This window comes from Leuciscus leuciscus, assembly GCF_965113295.1.
Source record: "Leuciscus leuciscus genome assembly, chromosome: 23".
Taxonomy (NCBI): Eukaryota; Metazoa; Chordata; class Actinopteri; order Cypriniformes; family Leuciscidae; genus Leuciscus; species Leuciscus leuciscus.
Window position 1 is genome coordinate 25,995,539 of NC_138747.1, and position 24,109 is coordinate 26,019,647.

The 24,109-nt window shown below is 41.6% G+C and overlaps 1 protein-coding gene across 2 annotated transcripts in view; it reads right to left on the reverse strand.

Moving 5' to 3' along the window:
* abca7 (ATP-binding cassette, sub-family A (ABC1), member 7) overlaps window positions 1-24,109 on the reverse strand; it is a 55,635-nt gene that overhangs the window by 3,636 nt on the left and 27,890 nt on the right. The window contains exons 23-47 of one of the 2 annotated variants that reach the window (XM_082156357.1): window positions 23,851-23,908; window positions 23,499-23,701; window positions 23,090-23,192; window positions 21,140-21,288; window positions 16,830-16,954; window positions 16,654-16,746; window positions 16,370-16,562; window positions 15,645-15,739; window positions 15,526-15,558; window positions 15,310-15,436; window positions 9,019-9,093; window positions 8,765-8,934; window positions 8,057-8,234; window positions 7,853-7,968; window positions 7,455-7,599; window positions 6,222-6,345; window positions 5,990-6,119; window positions 5,773-5,896; window positions 5,629-5,691; window positions 5,412-5,518; window positions 5,104-5,245; window positions 3,161-3,295; window positions 2,982-3,085; window positions 2,284-2,376; window positions 934-1,177 (exon numbers count right to left, since the gene is read on the reverse strand). In XM_082156357.1, the coding sequence (XP_082012483.1) occupies window positions 934-1,177; window positions 2,284-2,376; window positions 2,982-3,085; window positions 3,161-3,295; window positions 5,104-5,245; window positions 5,412-5,518; window positions 5,629-5,691; window positions 5,773-5,896; window positions 5,990-6,119; window positions 6,222-6,345; window positions 7,455-7,599; window positions 7,853-7,968; window positions 8,057-8,234; window positions 8,765-8,934; window positions 9,019-9,093; window positions 15,310-15,436; window positions 15,526-15,558; window positions 15,645-15,739; window positions 16,370-16,562; window positions 16,654-16,746; window positions 16,830-16,954; window positions 21,140-21,288; window positions 23,090-23,192; window positions 23,499-23,701; window positions 23,851-23,908 (3,129 nt within the window). The remainder of the gene's footprint in view (window positions 1-933; window positions 1,178-2,283; window positions 2,377-2,981; window positions 3,086-3,160; window positions 3,296-5,103; window positions 5,246-5,411; window positions 5,519-5,628; window positions 5,692-5,772; window positions 5,897-5,989; window positions 6,120-6,221; window positions 6,346-7,454; window positions 7,600-7,852; window positions 7,969-8,056; window positions 8,235-8,764; window positions 8,935-9,018; window positions 9,094-15,309; window positions 15,437-15,525; window positions 15,559-15,644; window positions 15,740-16,369; window positions 16,563-16,653; window positions 16,747-16,829; window positions 16,955-21,139; window positions 21,289-23,089; window positions 23,193-23,498; window positions 23,702-23,850; window positions 23,909-24,109) is intronic. The other variant, XM_082156358.1, reaches the window with a different exon arrangement.

The following is a 24,109-nucleotide window of genomic DNA, read 5'->3' on the forward strand; positions in this document are numbered from 1 at the left end:
AAAAAGCGCTGATGATCTGACAACACCGACAAAGTTTAGCAATGTTCGCTGTGAAATTCTGCTTCAATGAAAGTGTCATACAGCCAGTCTGTGTTCCTTCATGAGGCTGTGTGTGTGATTTGCTGCAACTAAATTTGCGTGTGAAACTTCTCTGACGAACTGTAAGAAATCCAAACATGATCAACCTCTGTGCTACAATACAAAGTAAAAGTGTAACATAATTTGGAATTATTGGCATTAATATTAGGAATTTCACTGTTTCACGTTTTAGCTTTTGAGAGAAGCTTCTTAAGGTTTTACCAGTTTTCATTAAGTAAAGCAGTTGAAAATGACATAGCTGCCATCTGTTTGTTAGTGTTTAGCCAGTTCAAAGCTGAAAATGGTTAAAAGAACAAAACAACGAAGAGTATCATTCTTTGCAGTCTGTCTGTACAAATTTGCATTTGTGGAGTGGCCTGAATCTGTGGTTTGTCTCATTTGCAACTGAATTACTTATAAAAAAACATGCATTACCAGAAGTTGTATTAATGGCAAGTATAGTTTGATTTAGTCTTATCAATAAAAAATAAATAAAAAAAAAGTATTGACTTCCCATGTGATGAAGCTATCATAATCACGATTATAATTTGAGCAAAATAATCACGATTATCAGTTTAACAATTATTTTGCAGCCCTATGTGCTGATTTCATTAAAGTATTGTTAGTTTAGCAACACGCTAATGCACATTTCTATTGAAATCAAGTCTCAACAGTCAAGTCTATTGAGGTGAGCTATTTGTCTGGTGAGTTGCCTATGTTTAGTGTATAAATCGGTCATGTATGAGGTTCCATGACATTTAGTATGCTGTCTTAGAAGGTAGCAGCCTATGCAGGCAATAGACAGCAAGGCAGCTCACCAGGTTTTGGAGCGGAGTCTCAGTACTGTAGTCTTACCTGATCCAGTGTAGTCTGTGACACTGAGTAGTCAGCTATCCCCAGCTCCTCATTATTATTTGACAGAACCTCAAAAACGCGAGCGAGCGAACAGGTTTGTGATGGCAGCTGGTAATGGAGAACATTCTGATGTCTCTCCTTCAGCTGGATCCCAGGGAAGGAGTTCTTGATATAGGTGTCCACTGGGCATGGTTCTGTAGACGGGGTGGACAAACGAAGGATTATTGTGTAGCCGTCTCCAAACCTAGTAGGAAAGACAAAGGGGGCAGAAATGAAAACATGTTAATTGTCACATTGTTAAAAGACACTTACTATTCCGTAATATTATTGATTTGACTGCACTGACATTATACGATGAGAACAAAACTTGAACTGAATTGAGCTGAATGATAACACTACTGCTTTCTGTAAAGCTGCATGAAATTATTGAAGAATTTCGCAACATCGACTTCACTGAATCATTGAACTGACTTAAGCTATATAACGACCTTGTGTAGAAGTGCTTATAGCTAATTTGAATTTGTTTAATAATTTATTAACTTTTACAGTTAATTGAACTGAACTGAATAAACAATGAACTGACTTGAGCTGAATAATGACACTATTGTCTTTTTAGAGCTGCTTTACAGCAGAATCAGAAGTTGTTTTATATTTGAAGTTTGCATCACTGATTCTGTTATTTCCCTGTTTATTACTGTGAAGCACTATATAAATAAAGGTGACTTGACGTGCGGAATTGCTTACTACTCATATTAGTTTTGTAGTATTCACTATATTTTCTTAACCTTTATTTTCCATTAAGACGAAATGAACCGAAAGTGACATCAGCCACAATACTGTTTTAAGGGAATCATATTTTGCACAGCTGCTTGTTATACTGTGAGATTATCCCATGTGGATTGTACTGTCTGTGGTGAAAATCTATTTGACGTCTCCAATAGACCCTGATTTTTCTCTAAAATCGGACAGGAGGAGCTCTAGGACTGACTCCTTGGGTTCACTGCCCCATCAGTCCGCACCCCAAAAAACCCATTTGTTCGGAAGCTCTAGGAATGGAGTCGATCCAGTCCGCACCCCACAGAACCTCGAGTTTAATTGACACATCAAACTCACTACTCAACCACATTTTTAACATTAATAAATCATCCAAAACCTCTTGAATCACTGTTTAATCTCTATAGAAATAACAGTTTGATTTTGAAATGACGCCACAAGCAAAAAAATTATACAAAAAAATGAAACATGCAATACATGGAGGTCGTATGACAAAAATTAGGCACATTTTTTAAACTGCATGCAGTGCATAGTGAGCTGCACGTATTAAGCGAATGTTTCATTCAGAACTGTTACCTATTCTTCAGGTGCTGAACTGAGCCCAGACACTGGAACCTGCCGTTCACCATGATGGCCATTCGGGTGCACAGAGCCTCACACTCTTCCATGCTGAAAAGACAGCAGAACCATCAGGGTGGAAACATAAATGTGAAGTTAATCTGAAATCAGAATATCTTTCAGAAAGTTGATTTCTCTCTAAAATGGCAGACTTAAAGTCAAAATATAAAGTATATAGTACAGACATAGAGGCATCTTTATACTTTATATTTGGATTAAGTTTCACATAAAAACAAAAAATGTCATTGGATGTATTACATATCAATCAGATGATCTTCTGGTCTAAGTGGGCACTTCTGCATTTGTGTACATAAATATGGCAATGTTCTTTACAGTTTCTCATGGCTTGGTTTTGTTTATAGGTTATTGACTGGATTTTGAGATGTAGCCATTGCACTCAAAAATTGAGGCAGATAAACATGAGTTTGCAGGGATGGAGTTTAAGTTGACTAAATGATTGAAAAAGTTCTGCACACAACACCAGAAACAACTTTCATTTCACCGGATTCACTCCAAAAAAAAATAAAAATTAAAAAATTAAACGTATACATACATAGATGAATCATTCACAATAATATCTATAACGTGTTTAGTAATTCGATTTTCATTTCCATTAATTGAGGCTACCTATATGAAACTTTCATAGTGTCTTCTACCTGTGAGAGGTGAGAACAACAGATCTTCCCTCTTTGATCACACTGAGAATGCAGTTCCAGAGGAAGCGCTTGGCCTTCGGGTCCATCCCAGTCGTAGGCTCATCCTGAGAATCACAGACGAGGCTGAAAAATGCCATTTACAGCTTCATCATACAACAGTGTGATGGTAATAAACATACCAAGAAGATGACAGGTGCAGCTCCAATAAGGGAAATGGCGGTGGAGAGTTTGCGCTTATTTCCTCCACTGTATTTCCCAGCCTCTCGCTCAGCATACTGACTCAGACCAAGCTTTTGCACTCCCCACTGCGCCACCTACAGAACAGGCATGAAAAAGGACTGTAAGCTAGCTACAGTGCTTATGGACCAATCACAACAAAACCGGCATCAGAGAACTAGAGGAGACGAAGGTCAACTGTGGTGTCGCCTCATGTTGCCAAAAAGTTGGCACACCACATAGTCTACGGTCAACTAGCATATACGTTCTGCATCTACATGAGAGCATGTGGCAGTGGTCAGTATTTGGTAGTCTTCATTCGGCATTCAAAAAAGCAAAATCAGATGAGCAAGGAATGAGGAAATACAAACTATAACAAAGCAGTCCTTGCTGACCATTTTTATACCAATCTTATTCACCACAGATGGAAAAGATGAAAATGAGAAGCTCCTTCTGTTTGTGCCCGCTTGACTTGGTCATTTGCTTGCTTTTGTTTTTCATCTCGTGCACTCGTTCACTAAGCTAAACAGCCAATCGGAGTGATCTCTCTCATTGACAGGCTCCACAGCGATTCAACAAGACGCAGACGGTTTGACTAGTGCCAGAGGTGTGGAACACACAACAAAAAGTAGGCCGACAGATGCTTAATGACGGCCCGAGATTGGCCAATGAACAACCATCAGCTTGGCATGTCACAACAGCCTTTAGAAAAGGGGTCTCAAACCCCTACTTGCCAGAAGATGTGAAGCCAACCATATACAAATATATTATGACTATAGGGTCCATTTGAAACAAGCTTGGAATCACTGAGACCCTTAGCTCTATTAACCCTGATAACTAGTATTATGGGTAACACTTTATAATAACTGCACGCTATTAATCATTAGTTAAGCATTAGTAAACAGTTCATTCATAATTTATAAAGCATTAATATACATTAATAAGCAGTTTATAAATACAGCTATAAATGCTTTATTCTTGATTTATAAGCATATCTATAATAAGTTTAATAATTGTATTTTCATAATTTATTAATGATCAATTTATCATTTTTAAATGAAGTATTGCATTATTTACAAACCAGTTATTTAGGTGTTGTCATTGATTCATAAGATCACTTAGAAAGTGTAAGTAAATGTAGTAAATTCAGGTAGTTATAAAGCATTTAGTAGTGGTCAGTTAACTATTTTTGTGAGCTTATCTAAAGTGAGGACTATTTATGCCTTGTAAAGCATTTACAAAGGAGATTTAAAGGCTCATTTATCTTCTAAACAGAAAAAGGAAACAAACACAACACAGTGATACAGAACATAAAAATATTTAACAGCCTTTAAATCTCCTTTGTAAACGCTTTACGAGGCATAAATAGTCCTCACTTTAGATGAGCTCACAAAAATAGTTAACTGACCACTACTAAATGCTTTATAACTACCTGAATTAACCCTGAATTACTGTAGAAATGCATGTTAATAAAGCATTTATTAACACACTAAGTAACTATTACTATATGTCTGAATAATAAGATATATGAATGTACATTTAAATAATTTATTAATAATTTACTTACACTTTCTAAGTGATCTTATGAACCACTGACAACTCCTAAATAACTGGTTTGTAAATAATGCAATACTTCATTTAGAAATGATAAATTGATCATTAATAAAGTATGAAAATACAATTATTAAACACATTATAGATATGCTTTTAAATCAAGAATACAGCATTTATAACTGTATTTATAAACTGCTTATTAATGTCTATTAATGCTTTATAAATGATGAATTAACTGTTTACTAATGCTTAACTAATGATTAATAGCGTGCAGTTCTTATAAAGTGTTACCGTATTATGTTCTCAGATTGCACTTTTATAATAATAATAATGATTTTGGGGCATGCTGCACCTTTGCAACATGAGCTTCTGGCACTCCTCTGAGGCGAGCGTAGAACTCCAGGTGCTCACGTCCTGTCAGCAGGTCACTGATGGCATCAAACTGAGGACAGTAGCCCATCAGCTGATGAACTTTCTCCATTTCTGTAAGAACACTAAATAAAACAAATGCATGTATGTTAGGGGGTTGTGTGGGTAGTTGCCAGGGTAAAGTAATACTAAGTAAAGTGCGAAACTCTAATAACTGTTATACTGTGGGAATAATGACAATGTTATTGTGAAAATATTTCTATAATGTTCATCACATGTCGATGGTCTAACCTGTGGTTGCTAAGAAATGCTTCTCCGTAAGTAATGTGGGTGTCTCCTGTTAGCATGCGGAAGGTTGAGGTTTTCCCAGCCCCATTAACACCAAGAAGCCCAAAACACTGCCATGGGAAAAAAAGACACTTGCAGCGGTTTAAACCATAATCACAGAAAAACAAGGTGCTAGTTTAAATGTTTCCAGGAGAGTTCTGGTATACAAAACTCTACTTACCTCTCCCCGAGGAATGCCCAAGCAAAGCCGATTCACTGCTGGCTTCCTGCCTGCCTTATAAACCTGCAGAGACACAAAGAGTCTGTATTTTACCCTTGAATAGACCAAACAACATCTTATACAGCTGTTTATGTGGTTCTGTACCTTACTAAGGTCTATGAGGGTGAGAATGTCTCCCAGAGCTCTACCGTTCTTCACACGGTCTCTTTCTCTCGCCACATCCTCATCCTCCGTGCCCAGGGGGGGCAGCACAAAGCCCGACCATCGGCTGAAGGGAAAATATGTATTTATCAGGAACAACTACACAACTATGTATGTGTTGATTTGTTCAATGTCACGATATTTAAACATACAAATGTACCTAAAATTAACAAAGAATTTATACTGCAGGAGAACGGTAAAGATGAAGAACACAATTCCTTCCATCGCCATGGCAAAAAGATTCTTCCCGACAAAATCCCAGGATAAAGGGTCCAGATTCTGTTTGGTTCCTGTTGACATCAACAAAATGAATTCATCTTCAAAACTTACAGTTGTTCATGCCTAGTGCAGAAATATTTGTTTATCAGTGAGAGAGCTCTTTGTAAAAATACCCAGCCGCTGAAATGCGTCTGCCATGGCCTGGTTCTTGGCCATGTCAATGAGACCTCGACCCAGACAGAAGTGAGGGAAGATCAGGAACACCTTCTTCAGGATCCTGTTGACCTCATTCAAATGCTGAGTACAGCATGCAAATCAAATAAAGAAGAGATTAAATTTTTAGTTTTTGCCTCCATTTAAAAAAAATGTATTCATGTTTTTAATTTAAGTTTGTTTTAATTTTTTTATTTTATATTATACATATTTTATGACTATTATTACTATAATAACAATAAACAGAAGAAGAAATAAAAAAACAAGTAGCATTAGTAGAAGTATATATATTACCATAATACTTTTTTTGAAAGACATTAATAATTTTTTTCAGCAAGGATGCAGTCATTAAATTGATCAAAAGTGACAGTAAAGACTTTTATAATGTTACAAAATATTTTTTAATCTTAAATAAACACTGTTCTTTTGATCTATTAATCAAACAACCTGGAATAAAATGTTTCATGGTTTCCACAAAAATATTAAATATCACAACTGTTTACAACATTAATAATAAGAAATGTTTCGAGGAAATCATCCTGGAGTGCGGCTTGCTGGCAGGACCTTTGTTAAACAATCCCAGAGGGTGCTCTTTGGTTGGGTTTTAAACTTGTATTTATAGAAAAAAGGATCCAAGGGACTTCTTCCAGTTAAAAAAAAGAAGCATTTTTTCAAACCATGGCTCACTCTAGAAACATAAACAATAACTAAAATACTGCACACTGATGGATTTCGGCCATCCAGTGTCAGTTGCCTTGGACCTTTTTTTATTTATAAATAAGAAATGTTTTTTGAGCACCAAATCAACACATTAGAATGATTTCTGAAGGATCATGTGACACTGAAGACTGAACGAATGGCTGCTGAAAATTCAGCTTTGCCATCACATGAATAAATTACACTTTACATTAAAATAGAAATCAGTTATTTTAAATTGTAATAATATTTCACAATATTATTGTTTTCACTGTCATTTTGATCAAATAAATGCAGCCATGCTGAGCATAAGAAACTTCTTTCAAAAACAACCAACACAACATTTTTGAACAGTAGTGTCATTTGCATTAAATACAAGTAAAGAATGGTTGATAGGAATGTTTTTCCAAAACTAAGGATGTTGACCCAAGAACATGTTGTACATGGGTTAATCAGGTTAACCAGTCAGTATCTTTTTTTTGGTCTATGTCCCTCACCTCATCGATAAATAGCTCCAAGACGAAGGTGGCGACACTGCCATTGATGCCAATGAAGAGGTTGATGGAGGTGAGGACCACGTAGGCAGTGCTGGGGACGGAGAAGATGAAGGAGGCTGGATACATGAGTGGAGTGATAGACCAACTGCAGCAGAAACAAACAAACAAACAACGCACTACTGATTTATGCTGGTTAGAGCTGGACAAGGTGATGGACCAGTATGGTTGACCAAGGAAGTTTAACTGATTAAACTGCTAAAACAAGCTGTGGGGAGACCAGCACTCCAGATCCCATGCTGGGGACCACAAAACATATGATATATTTGTCAGCAGTGTTAGTAAGTGTACTAATGTGCTAATTGAACCAGTAAATACCCAGTGATTTAATAATTTCTCACCCATAGAGCAAAAGAAGGAGCACCAGTGCAGGCAGATTCTTCTCAGATACATATGATTCCTGCTGGAAGCTGATGAAGATGAAGACCACCATAGCGGCTGGTACTGTATAGTTCAGCTGAAACACAAGAACAACACAAATGTGACATCAATTTGGATAACCATTTTAAGATATTTCACAGCCACATCTAACTTGCAGAACTAACCATGTCCCAAACGTAATTGGTAGTCCAGTACAGGATTGGCTTCACTCCACTGACAAACTGCAGATGTTTTGCTTTACTGACTCGTTCCTCAATAAGGAACAGCACAAAACTGGCAGGAACAAATGACATGGCGAAAATAACACAAATGGACACCAGAACGTCCACTGAGGTAGTCATTCTGCAAAGATCAGAAAGAAAAAAAGCATTGACAAATTTTTTGCTTTACTAGAGTTGCACCTTTTCCCAGGACAGTGTCATGAAAACTTAGGTGCGATTTCACTAAACAGTTGCGCTGGTTCAATGAATTCACAGTATTTCTATTTTTGTAGCTGTTTGTATCATTACCTCATTTGAATAGTTTATTTAGTCAATTGGATGTTAAATTGATGCAGACAGTGCATGCAAGCAAGGCTATAAGAGGGTGGAATAATTTGTAATCCAAATTTGCACATTTGCATACAACTGTCGCATTTTGTCCCCTAGTGGCATTAAAAGAAATAGTCTTTAAAGAATTTTAGTGTAAAAATATTGGTAATTTTCACTAATCTAATAGTTTTGATTAGAATACATCACATCCGGTCTGGCGGTTGCATACAGTCTAGTGCAAAAGTTAAAATATTGAATAACTTCTGTCGTTTGTCTGAGATAATGAAAAGGCCGCTTTAGTAAATTCCCCCTCAGCCCTCTCAGCAAACTAAGATTACGTACAGGGCCATCTCTGTCAACTGCTCCTTGGTGAGGTTGAGTGGGTGATTGTAGGCTGTTATTCCATATTTGCGTCTTTCCAAGTCAGGTGGCAAGTTGGCACGAAGGAGACCATTGTTCATAATATTCACAAATGATGCCATGGCATGCCATCCTTTATTATTAAACCAGACCTGAGAGAGAACACATCAGAGCTGAATGAAGAGATCAGGAGACGTTTGAGCTTGAGAGAGGTCTCTCACAGGTGTCTTACTCACCTTCACATTGTTTTGGCTGGTGAGTCCTATAAGGACATCTGGTAGTCTGTGAAGGAGCTGATCTAAAGAGCCATTCTGTAAAAGAACAAAAGTGCAAAACTGACAGTAATGAGGCTAGGGTACTTTGGGTGTTTGCCAGAGTGTTGCTACGATTTTCTGAATGTTTTTAGCTCTACTACTATGTGGTTGCCAGGGTGTTTTGGGTGATTCTTTTCTGTCTCAAGTAAAAAGGGCCCAGCCCTCTAGTCTCTATGACATTCTGGTTGCAAAACATGGCTCATTCAGTGGAAGTCTATAGGATTTTTTTGCCCCTTTTAACAACCATTAGGTGTGTGCAATATACATCATCTACAATAATACTGTTGTGTCACTCACTTTGCCAAAAAAAAATAAAAAAATAAAAATGTTCGTAAGAGTGTACACTTTTACTGCAAGATGTAGCCCGTTAGATTGCAGTTAGAATGCCTTTAAAATTCAGGATACGGGGGCAAAAAAGCCTTTGTCTTTTAAATTTAGAACGTATAACATATATAGTTATGCAAAATTACATGTGATATTTTATACACAATATCATTTTTTTTGCTCTACTTCGCAAAAAAAAAAATCCAAACAAAGTAACAGCAGAACCATTGTGTGTCTTCGAGCTTCTTTTGTTCACAGTGGTGGTGTTTAATTTCTGAATGAATGAAGTGAATGATTCAATGACCTATTCAAAAAGACAGTCACTTGCTTTGTTCCTGAATGACTCAGCGGTTTCAATGAACCAGTTGAATGCCTCGACTCACTCATTGAGACAGCAACTTGCGGCCATCTACTGGTCATTTTAGTTTAGTATTTTTAAATATCATAATTTTTTTTTTTATCATATTTAAATATAAAATAAAATAAAACATCATGTATACATATGTAACTGCAGTGTAGATGAGTTCATGCCACCTCTTAGCTGCAATAAACATTCTGTGTAAACACACCTAAATGCCACTTCAAATGCAGCTTCTGCGTCACCTCTGCAGAGCAAATACCGCTTTCATTTGATTGGTAACAGTCCTCTAGGGTCTTATTTTAACTGAATCTATTGTTTAAATGTAAAAATTTGGCAAAAATCCCTTATAAAGATAAAAATGCCCCTGAAAATTTATTTAATGGGGCAAATATTGCCATTTAGTAAAAAACTTAATTTCTCTCTGTCACGGTTCATGAATCGGCTGTCTCAATTCTGATGTGTGTGTGTGTGTGTGTGTGTGTCTGTATGTGGGCGTGGTTACTCATTGTAGTGATTAGTGTTGCCAGCTGTTATCAATCCCCGTTCCCTTTATATGTGCAGTAATTCCCATCTCATGTTGTCAGATCGTTGTGGTTTCCCCGGTGTCGTGTCCTGTTCCCGTGTGGCTCTCTGTTTCCCTGCTGTGGCTTTCGTCGTGTGGATTCGTTGTGTCCCGTCTCCTCGTCTGGATGTTCCACTGGCTCCTGGTTTCCTGAGCACGCTTCACTTCACCACCACCGGAGGCCATCGAAGTCCCTGTGCCACAATCGTCATCTGAGTGTGTTTTCCCCGACCTGTGTTTGTGCGTTTTCTGACCATTAATAAACGCCTTTTACTTGCAATTGTATCCGTTCTGATTTCCTCACAGAATGATCTGACCAAATATGGATGCAGCAAGCGAGGCTCGTCTGAGTGAATTCATCTCCCATAGCATCACGCGTATGGATCAACAAGAGGAGAGCATATCTACCACAGGTCGTGCGGTCCAAGCACTCGTGGCACAGGTGTCCGAGCTCACCCAACAGTTACAACATCTACGAGCTCCCACTGCGCCGCCCACACCGCCCGTTCCCCCACCACCAGCACCAGCGGCAGAGAATCAACCTGAGCCTCGTCTACCCACACCGGAAGGGTATTCTGGTGAGCCTGAATTCTGCAGAGCTTTTCTTACGAGATGTTCCATGCATTTTGCCTTACAGCCGCGCACCTTTCATAGTGAATCCTCCAAGGTGGCGTTTGTACTGACACTGCTGTCAGGAAGGGCATCTCTCTGGGGAACGGCGGTGTGGGAGAATAAGGACGACTGCTGCACCTCGTTCCAGGCACTCTCCGAGGAGATGAGGAGGGTTTTCGATCGCGCAGTGGCGGGTAAGGAGGCGGCCAGATTACTCGCCGATCTGCGTCAAGGTGAAGGCTCGGTGTCGGATTACTCCATCCGTTTCCGCACCCTGGCCGCAGAGTGCCATTGGAATGAGGAGGCTCAGTGGGACAGATTCCTGCATGGGCTGGCTGACCGCGTTCTTAGAGAAATCTACGTTTTGGACCTCCCTGAGACACTTAATGGACTGGTGGAGCTGGCGTTAAGAGTGGACGCTCGCCTGAATCGTGTGACTGGACTGTATGAGGCTACTATCGGGTGGGATCTCCGCCGAGAACACTCATCACCATCATCGACCCTCCTCCCGGTAAGACTGAGATGGCCAACGTCCACACACAGCACTCAAGCACTACTGGATTCGGGAGCGGAAGGTAATTTCATGGACTTCAAACTTGCACTTAAACTTCAGATTCCCATCACTCCCCTTCCGCACAAGATAACCGTCAACGCACTCAATGGACAGGAACTTCCCCGGATTACTCATGCTACCGAGATCATCACTCTCATCACTTCTGGCAATCACACCGAACGCATATCATTTCTCCTCATGGACTCACCACTTGCACCAGTGGTTCTGGGACACCCGTGGCTTACCCGACACAATCCTCGGGTCGACTGGCGCACTAACACTATTTTCACATGGAGTAACCACTGTCATGAGTCCTGTTTGATGTCGGCTTGTTCTTCTGTGTCTGGTTCTGTGTTTCAGAGTGAGGCAGCGGATTTATCCTACGTGCCCGCGGAGTACCTCGACCTGAAGGAGGTGTTCAGTAAGTCTCGTGCTGCTTCTCTTCCTCCGCATCGTTCCTATGACTGTGCGATAGATCTACTGCCAGGTAAATCTCCGCCTAAAGGCAAACTTTACTCTCTTTCTGTTCCTGAGAGGGAGGCCATGGAGAAATATATTTCTGATTCTCTGGCCTCTGGGTTCATCCAGCCTTCCTCTTCTCCTGCGGGGGCGGGGTTCTTTTTCGTTGGGAGGAAGGATGGTTCTCTGCGACCTTGTATTGATTACCGAGAGCTGAACAACATCACGGTAAAGAATTCTTATCCTTTGCCGTTGATGTCTTCAGCTTTCGAGAGGTTGCAGGGAGCATCCATTTTCACGAAACTGGACTTACGCAATGCATATCATTTGGTTCGCATCAGGAAGGGGGATGAATGGAAAACCGCTTTTAATACCCCTAGGGGGCACTTTGAATATTTGGTTATGCCTTTCGGGCTTTCCAACAGCCCAGCGGTTTTCCAGGCACTCGTGAATGACGTGTTGAGAGACATGGTAGATCAATTCATATATGTTTACCTGGATGACATTTAGATTTTTTTCCTCGTCTCTCCAGGAACACGTTCAACACGTCAGACGAGTGCTCCAGAGACTATTAGAGAATGGGCTTTTTGTCAAGGCGGAGAAGTGCGCGTTTCATGCACAGTCTGTTCCCTTCCTAGGGTACATCATCTCTTCTGAGGGAGTGCGCATGGATCCTGACAAGGTTAAGGCTGTGGTAGATTGGCCAAGTCCAGATTCCCGTAAGGCCCTACAGCGGTTTCTGGGGTTCGCCAATTTTTACCGGCGTTTCATTCGTAATTTCAGCCAACTAGTCGCACCTCTGACTGCCTTGACCTCCCCCCGAACGACGTTCAGGTGGTCGAACACTGCCGAGACAGTGTTCAACAACCTCAAAAGTCGCTTCGTTTCGGCTCCCATTCTGGTCACCCCTGATCCCACACGTCAGTTCGTGGTGGAGGTCGACGCGTCAGAGGTGGGAGTAGGAGCAGTGCTTTCACAACGCGCTTCCTCAGATGACAAGATGCATCCCTGCGCGTTTTTTTCTCATCGACTATCGCCTGCCGAACGTAATTATGACATTGGTAACAGAGAGTTGTTGGCAGTAAAGTTAGCGTTGGAGGAGTGGCGTCATTGGTTAGAGGGTTCGGGGGTACCCTTTATCGTTTGGACCGATCATAAGAATCTGGAATACATCAGATCTGCTAAAAGACTCAACTCCAGGCAGGCTCGGTGGGCTCTTTTTTTCGGACGTTTTGATTTTGTTCTCTCGTACCGCCCGGGTTCCAAAAACATCAAACCCGACTCTTTATCTCGTATTTTTGATCCATCCGAACGCCCGGTGACTCCCGAGTGTATTTTACCTGAGAAAGTTGTCATCTCCACTCTGGTATGGGAGGTCGAATCGAGGGTCAAGACAGCCCTAGAAGGGGTAACGCCTCCGCCTGGTTGCCCACCGGGTCGTTTGTTTGTTCCGGAGGGGTTACGGCCCGACGTTATTCGATGGGGTCATTGCTCCAACGTGGCTTGTCATCCAGGAGTGACTCGTACCAGTTTTTTAGTTAAGCAACGATTCTGGTGGCCATTAATGACTCGCGACATTCACGATTTTGTGTTGGCTTGTTCAGTCTGTGCCACTGGTAAGACATCTAACCAACCCCCAGATGGGTTACTTCGACCGCTGTCTGTCCCTTCGAGACCCTGGTCCCATATCGCTCTAGATTTTGTCACCGCCCTCCCGCCTTCCAATGGCATGACGGTTGTTTTAACCGTAGTGGACCGGTTCTCGAAGGCGGCACATTTCATCCCCTTGCCCAAATTACCTTCAGCCAAGGAGACAGCGGTCGCAGTCATAGATCACGTCTTTCGGTTACATGGCCTCCCGATGGACGTGGTCTCTGACAGGGGTTCCCAATTCGTATCCAAATTTTGGCGAGAATTTTGTAAATTACTGGGGGCCACGGTCAGTCTGTCCTCGGGCTATCATCCCCAGAGCAATGGCCAGTCTGAACGAGCCAATCAGGACCTCGAGAGAATGTTGCGATGTTTGGTTGCCAAGAATCCGTACTCCTGGAGCCAACAGCTTTCTATGGTGGAGTACGCCCACAATTCGTTACCAGTGTCATCCACGGGCCTCTCGCCATTTAAGTGTAGTTTAGGTTACCAGCCACCAATTTTTCCGAGTCTGGAATCCGAAGTCGCGGTCCCCTCCGCTCACGCATTCGTCCAGAGGTGCCGCCGTACTTGGACTAGAGCCCGTGAGACTCTACTCCAAGCAGGGGGGCGCATGAAGGCCAAGGCCGACCGCCACCGGTCAAAGCCTCCCGTCTACGTCGTGGGTCAAAAAGTGTGGCTTTCAACCAAGAATATTCCGCTCCGCTCCGTGTCTAACAAGTTAGCTCCCAAATTCATTGGCCCGTTTCCTGTCACCAAGATTATTAGTCCGGTGACAGTCCGACTCAAACTCCTTCCTGCGTACAGGAGAATTCACCCCGCCTTCCATGTGTCCAAAGTCAAGCCCGTGTTTTATTCTCACATTAATCCGCCTGCCCCGGTTCCCCCCCCGCCGCGACTCGTAGATGGGGAACTTACTTATTCGGTTCGTCGTATTCTGGATTCGAGACGGAGGGGACGCGGATTTCAGTACTTGGTGGACTGGGAGGGTTACGGTCCAGAGGAGAGAAGTTGGGTACCTGCTAGAGACATTCTGGATCACTCCCTTATCGATGATTACAATCGACAGGTAAGATTATCTGGGAACGCCAGGAGGCGTTCCTAGGGGGGGGGGGTACTGTCACGGTTCATGAATCGGCTGTCTCAATTCTGATGTGTGTGTGTGTGTGTGTGTGTGTGTGTGTGTCTGTATGTGGGCGTGGTTACTCATTGTAGTGATTAGTGTTGCCAGCTGTTATCAATCCCCGTTCCCTTTATATGTGCAGTAATTCCCATCTCATGTTGTCAGATCGTTGTGGTTTCCCCGGTGTCGTGTCCTGTTCCCGTGTGGCTCTCTGTTTCCCTGCTGTGGCTTTCGTCGTGTGGATTCGTTGTGTCCCGTCTCCTCGTCTGGATGTTCCACTGGTTCCTGGTTTCCTGAGCACGCTTCACTTCACCACCACCGGAGGCCATCGAAGTCCCTGTGCCACAATCGTCATCTGAGTGTGTTTTCCCCGACCTGTGTTTGTGCGTTTTCTGACCATTAATAAACGCCTTTTACTTGCAATTGTATCCGTTCTGATTTCCTCACACTCTCTCTGCTGTGAACTAATCACCACACAGAAAAACTTTAGGAGTCAGCTCTCCATGACGGGTTTAAACCAGCCAAGGTACCAGCATATAAACACACTCAACAAAATATTGTTTAATCACCCAAAAACTTAGATGGCACACCTCTGCAATGTTGTAGCGTCTTCTAATAGCCAAAACAGACTCCTCTAGGTGATGTGGCTCATCCACAGCTTGAGAGCTTTTAGCCCCCAGAGAGAAACCTCCGTATCTGCGATGGGTGAGCAGAGAATAAACCAACATTAAATCAAACTGAAATTACATGGTGAATGTTTGGATCTTGGATGGTAATCAACTCACCTAAATTCATTTACCCATTTTTTCGTCTTCAAACTGTATGTGAGAGACAAAAATTACACATATGTGCTGTCAAAACAATATTATAGAGTATTTGAAAAAACAATAAATAAAAATCAAACCTTTTCTTGAGAATTTGGGGATATGTTTTGATGAGGTAGTCAGAAATGTTGCGACCTGTCAAATTTTGCAGGATATCACCAGTCATTTGTTTGATCTACATGAGGAAACGGTGGAGGTGTTAGTACAAAAATGAAAATAAATAAATAAAGTAAAATAATATTAAAAAAACTGTCTATTCCATTTAAATCTGTGTTTTTGACAAGTGTTCTAATTTCTTATTTATTGATTATTTATGTTAAAATATTTATACTTACTGCTTTTTGCTTATTTATATTAAACACCTTTATTAGCAATGACAGATTATTTCTGGGAACATGCTAACTGTTTACAATATTTGGTAAATGCTAGCATACATATCTTACAACATACTGTGCATGAAGTTACAAAACGATTTCTATTTCAAATAAATGCTGTTCTTTTGAACTTTCTATTCATCAAAATCGATAATAAGAAGAAAGGTGTCTTGAGCACCAATCAGAGTTTTAGAAGGATTTCTGAAGGATCATGTGAAACTAATGAGATGTGCCATCACAGGAATAAATTAAATTTGCACACATATACAAATAGAAAACAATTGTAAATTGTAGTAATATTTCACAATATTACTGTTTTACTGTATTGTTCATCATACAAATGCATCCTTGGTGAGCATAAGAGACTTTCAAAAACATTTTAAAAAATCTTACCGACCCCAAACTTTGGAACAGTAGTGTATTTTACTGACCTGAGGAGGGGGGATTCCTCCTGCTCCCTGTGGGCATTCCGGCAGCATCCTGCGGATATTTTCAGTACTGCACTCACAGTCAGGGGACGGCTTTTCTACAGTCCAGTTGCCTTTGTGAAAGAGCTGCCACATGCTGTAAGGAATCTGGGGCCGGACAAACTTTGTTTCAGCTTCCTCTAAACACTCTGTGTCACTGAGAAAGCATAAAATAAAGCATCATGATACATTAATTAAGCAGTATAGCCTATTTACTGTTGTTGTATTCCTAATGACAGGGATCGTACCTGCTCGGATCCATACATTTAGTACCAAACCCGGGTGGATCTAGTAGGGCATCCAGGAGGTTCTGTATGGCTGGTTCCTGTGGGGCATCATTGCTTTATGGGAAAGAGATAATAGGTAAGAGATCTGCAGGTGACAGCAGACTTTTTCTTGAAACTCTCCATCAATGAATGAGTACCTGAAGAAGGTGAACTGTTCCCCGTAAATCCATGGCTGGAGCTCCAGGGATGGATATTTCCCAAAGGGTGGGACAATAAGACTGAAGAGTAGAGCGATAAGGACAAAAACTGCAGGAAGAACAATCTGCAAAACATGATGGCCTCATAAATCAACTGTTGTTACACAAAATGCAACATAAAGAAACAAAGAGGTCTCTTTAAATACTGTACACAATTGTGAGTTTAGGATTGTAAAGATTTTTTTTTTTTTTAGAAAATAAAGAAATACAGTAACAACACTAAAATTGTGGAATATAAAAAAAAAACTGTTCTCTTACGAGAGGTCTCTCGTACTGCGTAAGATATCTTACGCTAGGTGAAAATCCTTTTTCCGCGAGATATTGAAGCCAAAAATTATCCTTAATTTTGTAATAATGCAAAACGCGTTGCGGCAGCATGCAGACATAGGCGAGGCAGCTCGCGCGCCTATTGGCTGCTCTGCGGCAACTGCAGCAGCCTATCGAGCGAGGCCTGGCGTGACGCCAGACCCAATCAGGGCACTTCGCACCCGCTGCGTCACGTCCCGCCGAAATGGGCGTGGTCTAGGCCTATATATACCGCTCGCAGGCAGCTATTATCTCATTTTTCATCCTTCAAGCGAAGCACACGCATCGCTGGAGCTGGAGAAGAAGCCGCGCCGTCTGAGAGAGAGCACCTTCAGCGGGACGAGTCACTGAAGTCGCTGGCCGCGCCGCCTTCCTGCCTTCCTGCTGCGCTTCGTATTCAACCCCTAGCTATCCATGCAGACGCATGGGCAAAGCTGCCCGGGGTTTCGAAGTGGGTGCTGGACATTATAAAAAGAGGCTATTCGCTACAGTTTCGCCGACGCCCTCGCCGCTATGCGGCGCGCGTCGAGACCACCGTAAAAGCAGAAGTAGCACATTTACTTCGAGCCGAAGTGGCGAAACTATTGAACAAAGGGGCCATAGAGCCTCTCTCTCAAGTTCAGAGCGAAGGAGGGCTATACAGCAGATACTTCCTGGTACCGAAAAAAGACGGGGGTCTCAGACCCATACTAGATCTAAGGCAACTGAACAGAGTGCTTGTGAAGCGACAGTTCAGGATGCTCACGACCACGTGCCAGGGCTCCTGAATATAGGACCAGACAGACTGTCCAGGAACAATGTTCCGGCAGGCGAATGGTCTCTACACCCACAGACAGTCCAACTGCTGTGGAAGAAATTCGGCAGAGCGGAAGTAGACCTGTTCGCGTCTCAAGAAAACGCTCACTGTCCGGAATTTTTCTCCAAGAGCAGGGACGCGCTGGCCCATGTGTGGCCCCGCCGCCCGCTCTATGCTTTCCCCCCCGTCTCTCTCCTGCCTCAGGTGATAGAGCGGATCAGGGAAGAAGGATGCTCAGTATTGCTGGTGGCACCGTTCTGGGAAAACCAACCTTGGTTCCCAGTCGTGATGCAGTTAGCAAGTACTGCCCCGTGGCCAGTACCAGTGAGGAGAGACCTCCTCTCACAGGCCCACGGCTCGATCTGGCATCCTCACCCGGAATTGTGGTCCCTTCATGTCTGGGCCATCAACGGGTACATGTTGGACTCCCTAAAGGAGTATTAAACACCATAACGCAGGCTAGAGCTCCGTCTACGAGACGGCTCTACTCCTCGAAATGGTCAGTGTTTTCGGGCTGGTGCACAGCCCGTGGCGTGTCACCCACAGACTGTGGAGTGACGGAGGTGCTTTCCTTCCTACAAGAGCTGTTGGATAAGGGCAGGGCCCCCTCCACGCTCAAAGTTTATGTGGCGGCTATAGCAGCGTTCTCAGGAACAACGCTTGGTCACTCAATAGGAAGGAACGATTTAGTCATCCGCTTCCTTAGAGGGGCTAAGAGACTGAATCCTCCCAGACCTCCCTCAGTCCCCGTATGGGACCTTTCTACGGTTCTGGAAGCCATGAAAGGTGCGCCATTTGAGCCTTTACAGTCAATTGATTTGAAACATCTGTCTTTCAAGACTGTGTTTCTGCTGGCTCTCGCTTCAGTGAAGCGCATAGGGGACCTACACGCGCTCTCTGTGAGCGCGACGTGCATGGAGTTTGGGCCTAATGACTCAAAAGTTATACTCAAACCTAAGCACGGTTATGTTCCAAAATCCCTCAACACACCGTTTAGGGCGCAGGTTATCTCCCTGTCAGCCCTACCGGTCCCTGATGAGGAAAGAGACGCGAGCCTCCTTTGCCCAGTCAGGGCATTACGAGCTTATGTGTCTCGCTCGTCTGTTTTCAGACAGACGGAGCAGCTCTTTGTTTCGTTTAGCGGGCGTTCTATGGGACTAGCCGCGTCGGAACAGAGCCTATCCAGATGGATAGTTGATGCTATAGCGCTGGCATACGCCTCCAAGGGCATGCAGTGCCCGTTGGGTGTCAGAGCGCACTCAACGAGAGGCATGGCCTCTTCGTGGGCCTGGTCAAGTGGGATTGCCTTGCAAGATATTTGTATGGCGGCAGGCTGGGCCTCCCCGTCTACATTTATAAGGTTCTACAACCTAGAGGTTCCCGCCCTGCAGGCCAGGCTGCTGTCGGTCTAAGTTGAATGCTGCGTCTACTGAGCACAGCTCGATGTTCGACAGTGAAAAGCAGCAGCACGAGATGTGCCTGGGCAAACTGTGTAAGACCCACATTTCCCCATCAGTTCAGGCCGTACCCCGCCCTGTCTGTATGATGAAATTCGCGTCTAAGCGACGCTGCCATATGTGGAAGAGTGCGGCTTCGCCCCTCCCTCTTCCCGGACTCCCTGTGAGTTCCCTGAGTGATTGTGCACTATATGTTCCCCCGGGCTTTCACCCTTGGGTCTTTGGTGTCAGATCTCAGCATGCACAGCGTTTTGCATTGGGTCCCCTAGCGTAAGATATCTTACGCAGTACGAGAGACCTCTCGTAAGAGAACGTACTCGGTTACTAACGTAACCTCGGTTCTCTCTAGAAGAGGGAACGAGTACTGCGTATCTTGCCGTGCATGCACACGCTCTGGTTGCGTCGATGATGAAAAACCAGATAATAGCTGCCTGCGAGCGGTATTTATAGGCCTAGACCACGCCCATTTCGGCGGGACGTGACGCAGCGGGCGCGAAGTGCCCTGATTGGGTCTGGCGTCACGCCAGGCCTCGCTCGATAGGCTGCTGCAGTTGCCGCAGAGCAGCCAATAGGCGCGCGAGCTGCCTCGCCTATGTCTGCATGCTGCCGCAACGCGTTTTGCATTATTACAAAATTAAGGATAATTTTTGGCTTCAATATCTCGCGGAAAAAGGATTTTCCCCTAGCGTAAGATATCTTACGCAGTACTCGTTCCCTCTTCTAGAGAGAACCGAGGTTACGTTAGTAACCGAGTACGTTTTCTATTTTATTAAAATGTAATTTATTCCTGTGATGCAAAGCTGAATTTTTAGCATCATTACTCCAGTCTTCAGTGTCACGTGATTCTTCAGAAATCATTCTAATATGCTGATTTGATGCTCAAGAAACATTTATGATTATTATCAATGTTGAAAACAGTTGCTCAATAATTTTGTGGAAACCATAATTTAAAAAAAAAAGCAGAATTCTTTGATGAAAAGAAAGTTAAAAAGAACCGTGTAAAAATAACAGCATATTATAAAATATAAAGAACAGATTTTTATTTCATTCTAAAATATTCTATTTTATTCTAAAATATATAAATATTTCTAAACATTTTGTCACTTTTGATCAATTTACTGCCTCCTTGGCTATATAAAAGTATTAATTTATTTTTCTTTTTTTAAATCTTACTCACCACAAAAGTTTGAATGGTAGTGCCATAAATTAATTTAGACATTACTTATGTTTTTAAAGATAAACTTTAAGTGAGTGTTGGATGGCAGCAACGGTATTAGAATATCCAACATCAGTCTCATATGATCTGAAACTGATTTTATACTGAGTGATATCCCTTCAAGATACCTTAAAAAAGCTCAGTGGAAGACAAGGAACAACATGTACTATATGAATTACTAACTGAACTGCCAAATTACTTAGAAATGACTGCTGTCAAAGCAGAGTGATTTTCTTTCCATTTGGAATAACCTGTATTATGCACTATAACACCAAGAAAATTTAAACCAGAACATTAAAAAAAGTAAATAGGTTGACTTATGCAGTAAGACACAAAATTAATTCAACATTTAATTCAACAAATCTTTAATATCCATTGACAAGGCTGTTGGTAGACTTTGGAACTGACAAAATCAGTAAAATGTGAATAATTATTAGTCGATAATTTCAAAATGATTGTATTCACAACTGTGTACCTGTGCAAAAATGCCTCTGCGACTGCGGAGAGCGTACTTCAGTCTTTTGGTGAAAAGCGCTCGAAGCTGCTGACATGTCAACAAGCAGCCTGTGAGAGGAGCACCTCCACCCTGACCATCCCCACTCAGCGGCTCTGTCTCCTGGGCCTCTGTGTGCCAGAGAAAGACCTTCTGGTTAATGACGTCTCGTTACAGCTGATCTGACCTGCGCTACTGCCCGTCAACACTAATTACAGCCTGTTTTGTTTTATTTTGTACCTTTCCTGATTGTCTGTTTCCGTACTGCCAGCGAAGCAGAGGGAAGAACAAAACAAAACAAACAAAAATATCTGTAAAATACATGACACAACCAAATCTAATCCTCAAATGCATACTTATATGCATTTAGTATGCCCAATTAGATGCAAGCTATCATCTCAGTATGCTTTGTATCTGCTGGCCCAGATTTGTAGCCCACTTGCACCACCAAAATGTTCACTGGTCCCACATAAAAAAATTGTATATTCCCTATATTATTTATATGTCAGAAAAAATATACTGATATTTCTTATTTTAAAAAATTTACTTTTATTTATATAAATGTTTTACTTATTTATTTATTTTTATAATTGAATGCCATACCAGCATCAAAGGCTATATTCATGGCAAACTCAAGAGTAATAATTTACAATATTCATAACAAAAATAATATTTTTAGTTTATTGTATACAATCATTTAACAATATTATCTCAAGAAGCAAATAAAACAAAAATTTAAAATAACAACCACAATAAAGTATTATTTATATACTATTATAACATGTATTCATATTTTGAATTACATTTTATATCAGTTTTAGTATTTTTGTTATTACATTTGTTGTTTTAGTTTCAGTAACATTAACTCTTGACCTTAAACTTTTTTTTCTGTTGGTTGCGAAGTTAACATTTTAAATTTTTTTTTTTTCATCTAATATTTATATTTTATTTCAGTTAATGATAACGTTAAGTGTGCTATTTAACAATAACAACACTGATACAAACAATTACAACAGAAAATATTAATTTTATACAATAATAACAGACTATAATTAAACTCCATGACAGCTATAAAACAATCAATTCACTTTAAATGGAAATATTATAAAAAAAAATTTTTTTATAAATATATCAAATAATATAATTTAGCATATTATGGAATATGGTGATTTGTTTATGATTTTAACCCATTTTAATTCATCACAAATCACCTATCACAGAACCCTTGCAAATTTGTCATATGTTTTCCAGCCAGATAACTGTATTTTGATGACATATTTAAGTCATAAAAATTTGCAACAATGTTCATACATCTAACATTTACATCAAACAGCATAAATTTGACATAAAATACTGTACATGTACATGAACTATGACATAAGATAGACAAGTGACAGTTCTGTTAAAAAGTCCTGCTTGTCAGTAAACTCAGTTTAGCAAATATTTGCAGAGATAGATATGTAAAACAATGTAAATTATCTTTTTTTTATGAACATACCTGCACAACAGATGCTAGCATTGCATAGCATTGTCTAATGTATGGAAATTATGCAATGGAACACCTGCAAAGCTGTTAGTTGCAATTTTGTTTCTATTCATCAACACACATTCAACTTTGAATGGAATACAGCATTAGTATGCTAAATGGGGCCAGTATGTTAAGACTGTTGCTGAATTACGAACCGCATACTAGCATACTGGTATGTGGTTCTGAATTCAGCATATGTCTTAAGAACTAGTCTGACCAACTAGCAGTTAGTTAAGGGATAATCAATCTACTTTTTTTTTCTGTAACTGACATAAGAAAGTCATGACCAGTCCTAAATAAAAAATTACATGACTAACTTGTAAGATTAGTCTAAACCGTTTATGCAACCGGCTACAGATTTGATCTGTCTGGCTCAGCAGGTATGGAATGTATTTCTCATTTACCAGTGTCTCGGTCCTCAGATGGTGCCCCCTGGTGGCCTGGAGATGCTGGCGGCTCCTCAGGGTCCGCATCCACACCTGTCTCCTCTGCCACACGCAGAAAGATCTAAAATATACAGGCAGAGCTAAATATTACAGTCTAGCAAAGCCCCTTATGCCTCCACATGGCAGGAAGACGTATTAGATTACAAAAGCAGCCATGAGGATAAACACTCTATACTTAGTTGCTGTTTATTTTTAACTAATGTTAGAGCCCACCAAGGTTTAAGAGGGATTTGCCTCTTTTGCCGTCTGAATGGGATAATGACTGGCCTTTGACGGACACATATACCACAACCTTGAGGGCTAAATCCTTTTACAGAGAAAATGTATCAGTGGGGAAAAACAAACTGGTGCTTCAGAACTGTCTCACCTCTTCTAACGTGGTGTCTGACAACCCGTAACTGACCACGCCGAACTCGCCCTGCCGTTTGTCCAGTTCGTTCAGGAAGAGGGCAAGACTGCCATCCTCTGAGGCAGCATGGGGCAAGTTGATAACCGCCTCTCTGCCAATGTCCTCCACCAGCTGAGCATCAGAGACGTACTGTTGTGCAAGAGCCATTAGGGCAGCAACATCTAAGACAGGAAGGTATCAGAGCCCTTAGATAATGCTGAGGCCCGGATTTAAAAAGCATGGCAACACTAAGAATAGACACAGCAGGGCAGCTTAGACAATATGTTAAGACGTGATGTAAACAACTCCTGTAAGGCAAAACTGTACCCACCGAATCCATTCTCTTCACTGCCCAGTCCTGTGTCATCACTTAATGAGGATTCGCTGTCCTGAAACATATTATAAATATTATGCAGGAGAGCATTGTATAACTCAGATTTTTCAAAGTGGGGTTTCGTGAGGAAATTGCAGGGACTTTGTGGAAGAGCATGTGAGCAAAGTGGAATAATGTGACGTTCTGCCCAATATTCTGCTCTATGCCAGTGTGCATCACTCACACTCCTCTCATGTACCGCTCACACACACCAGTA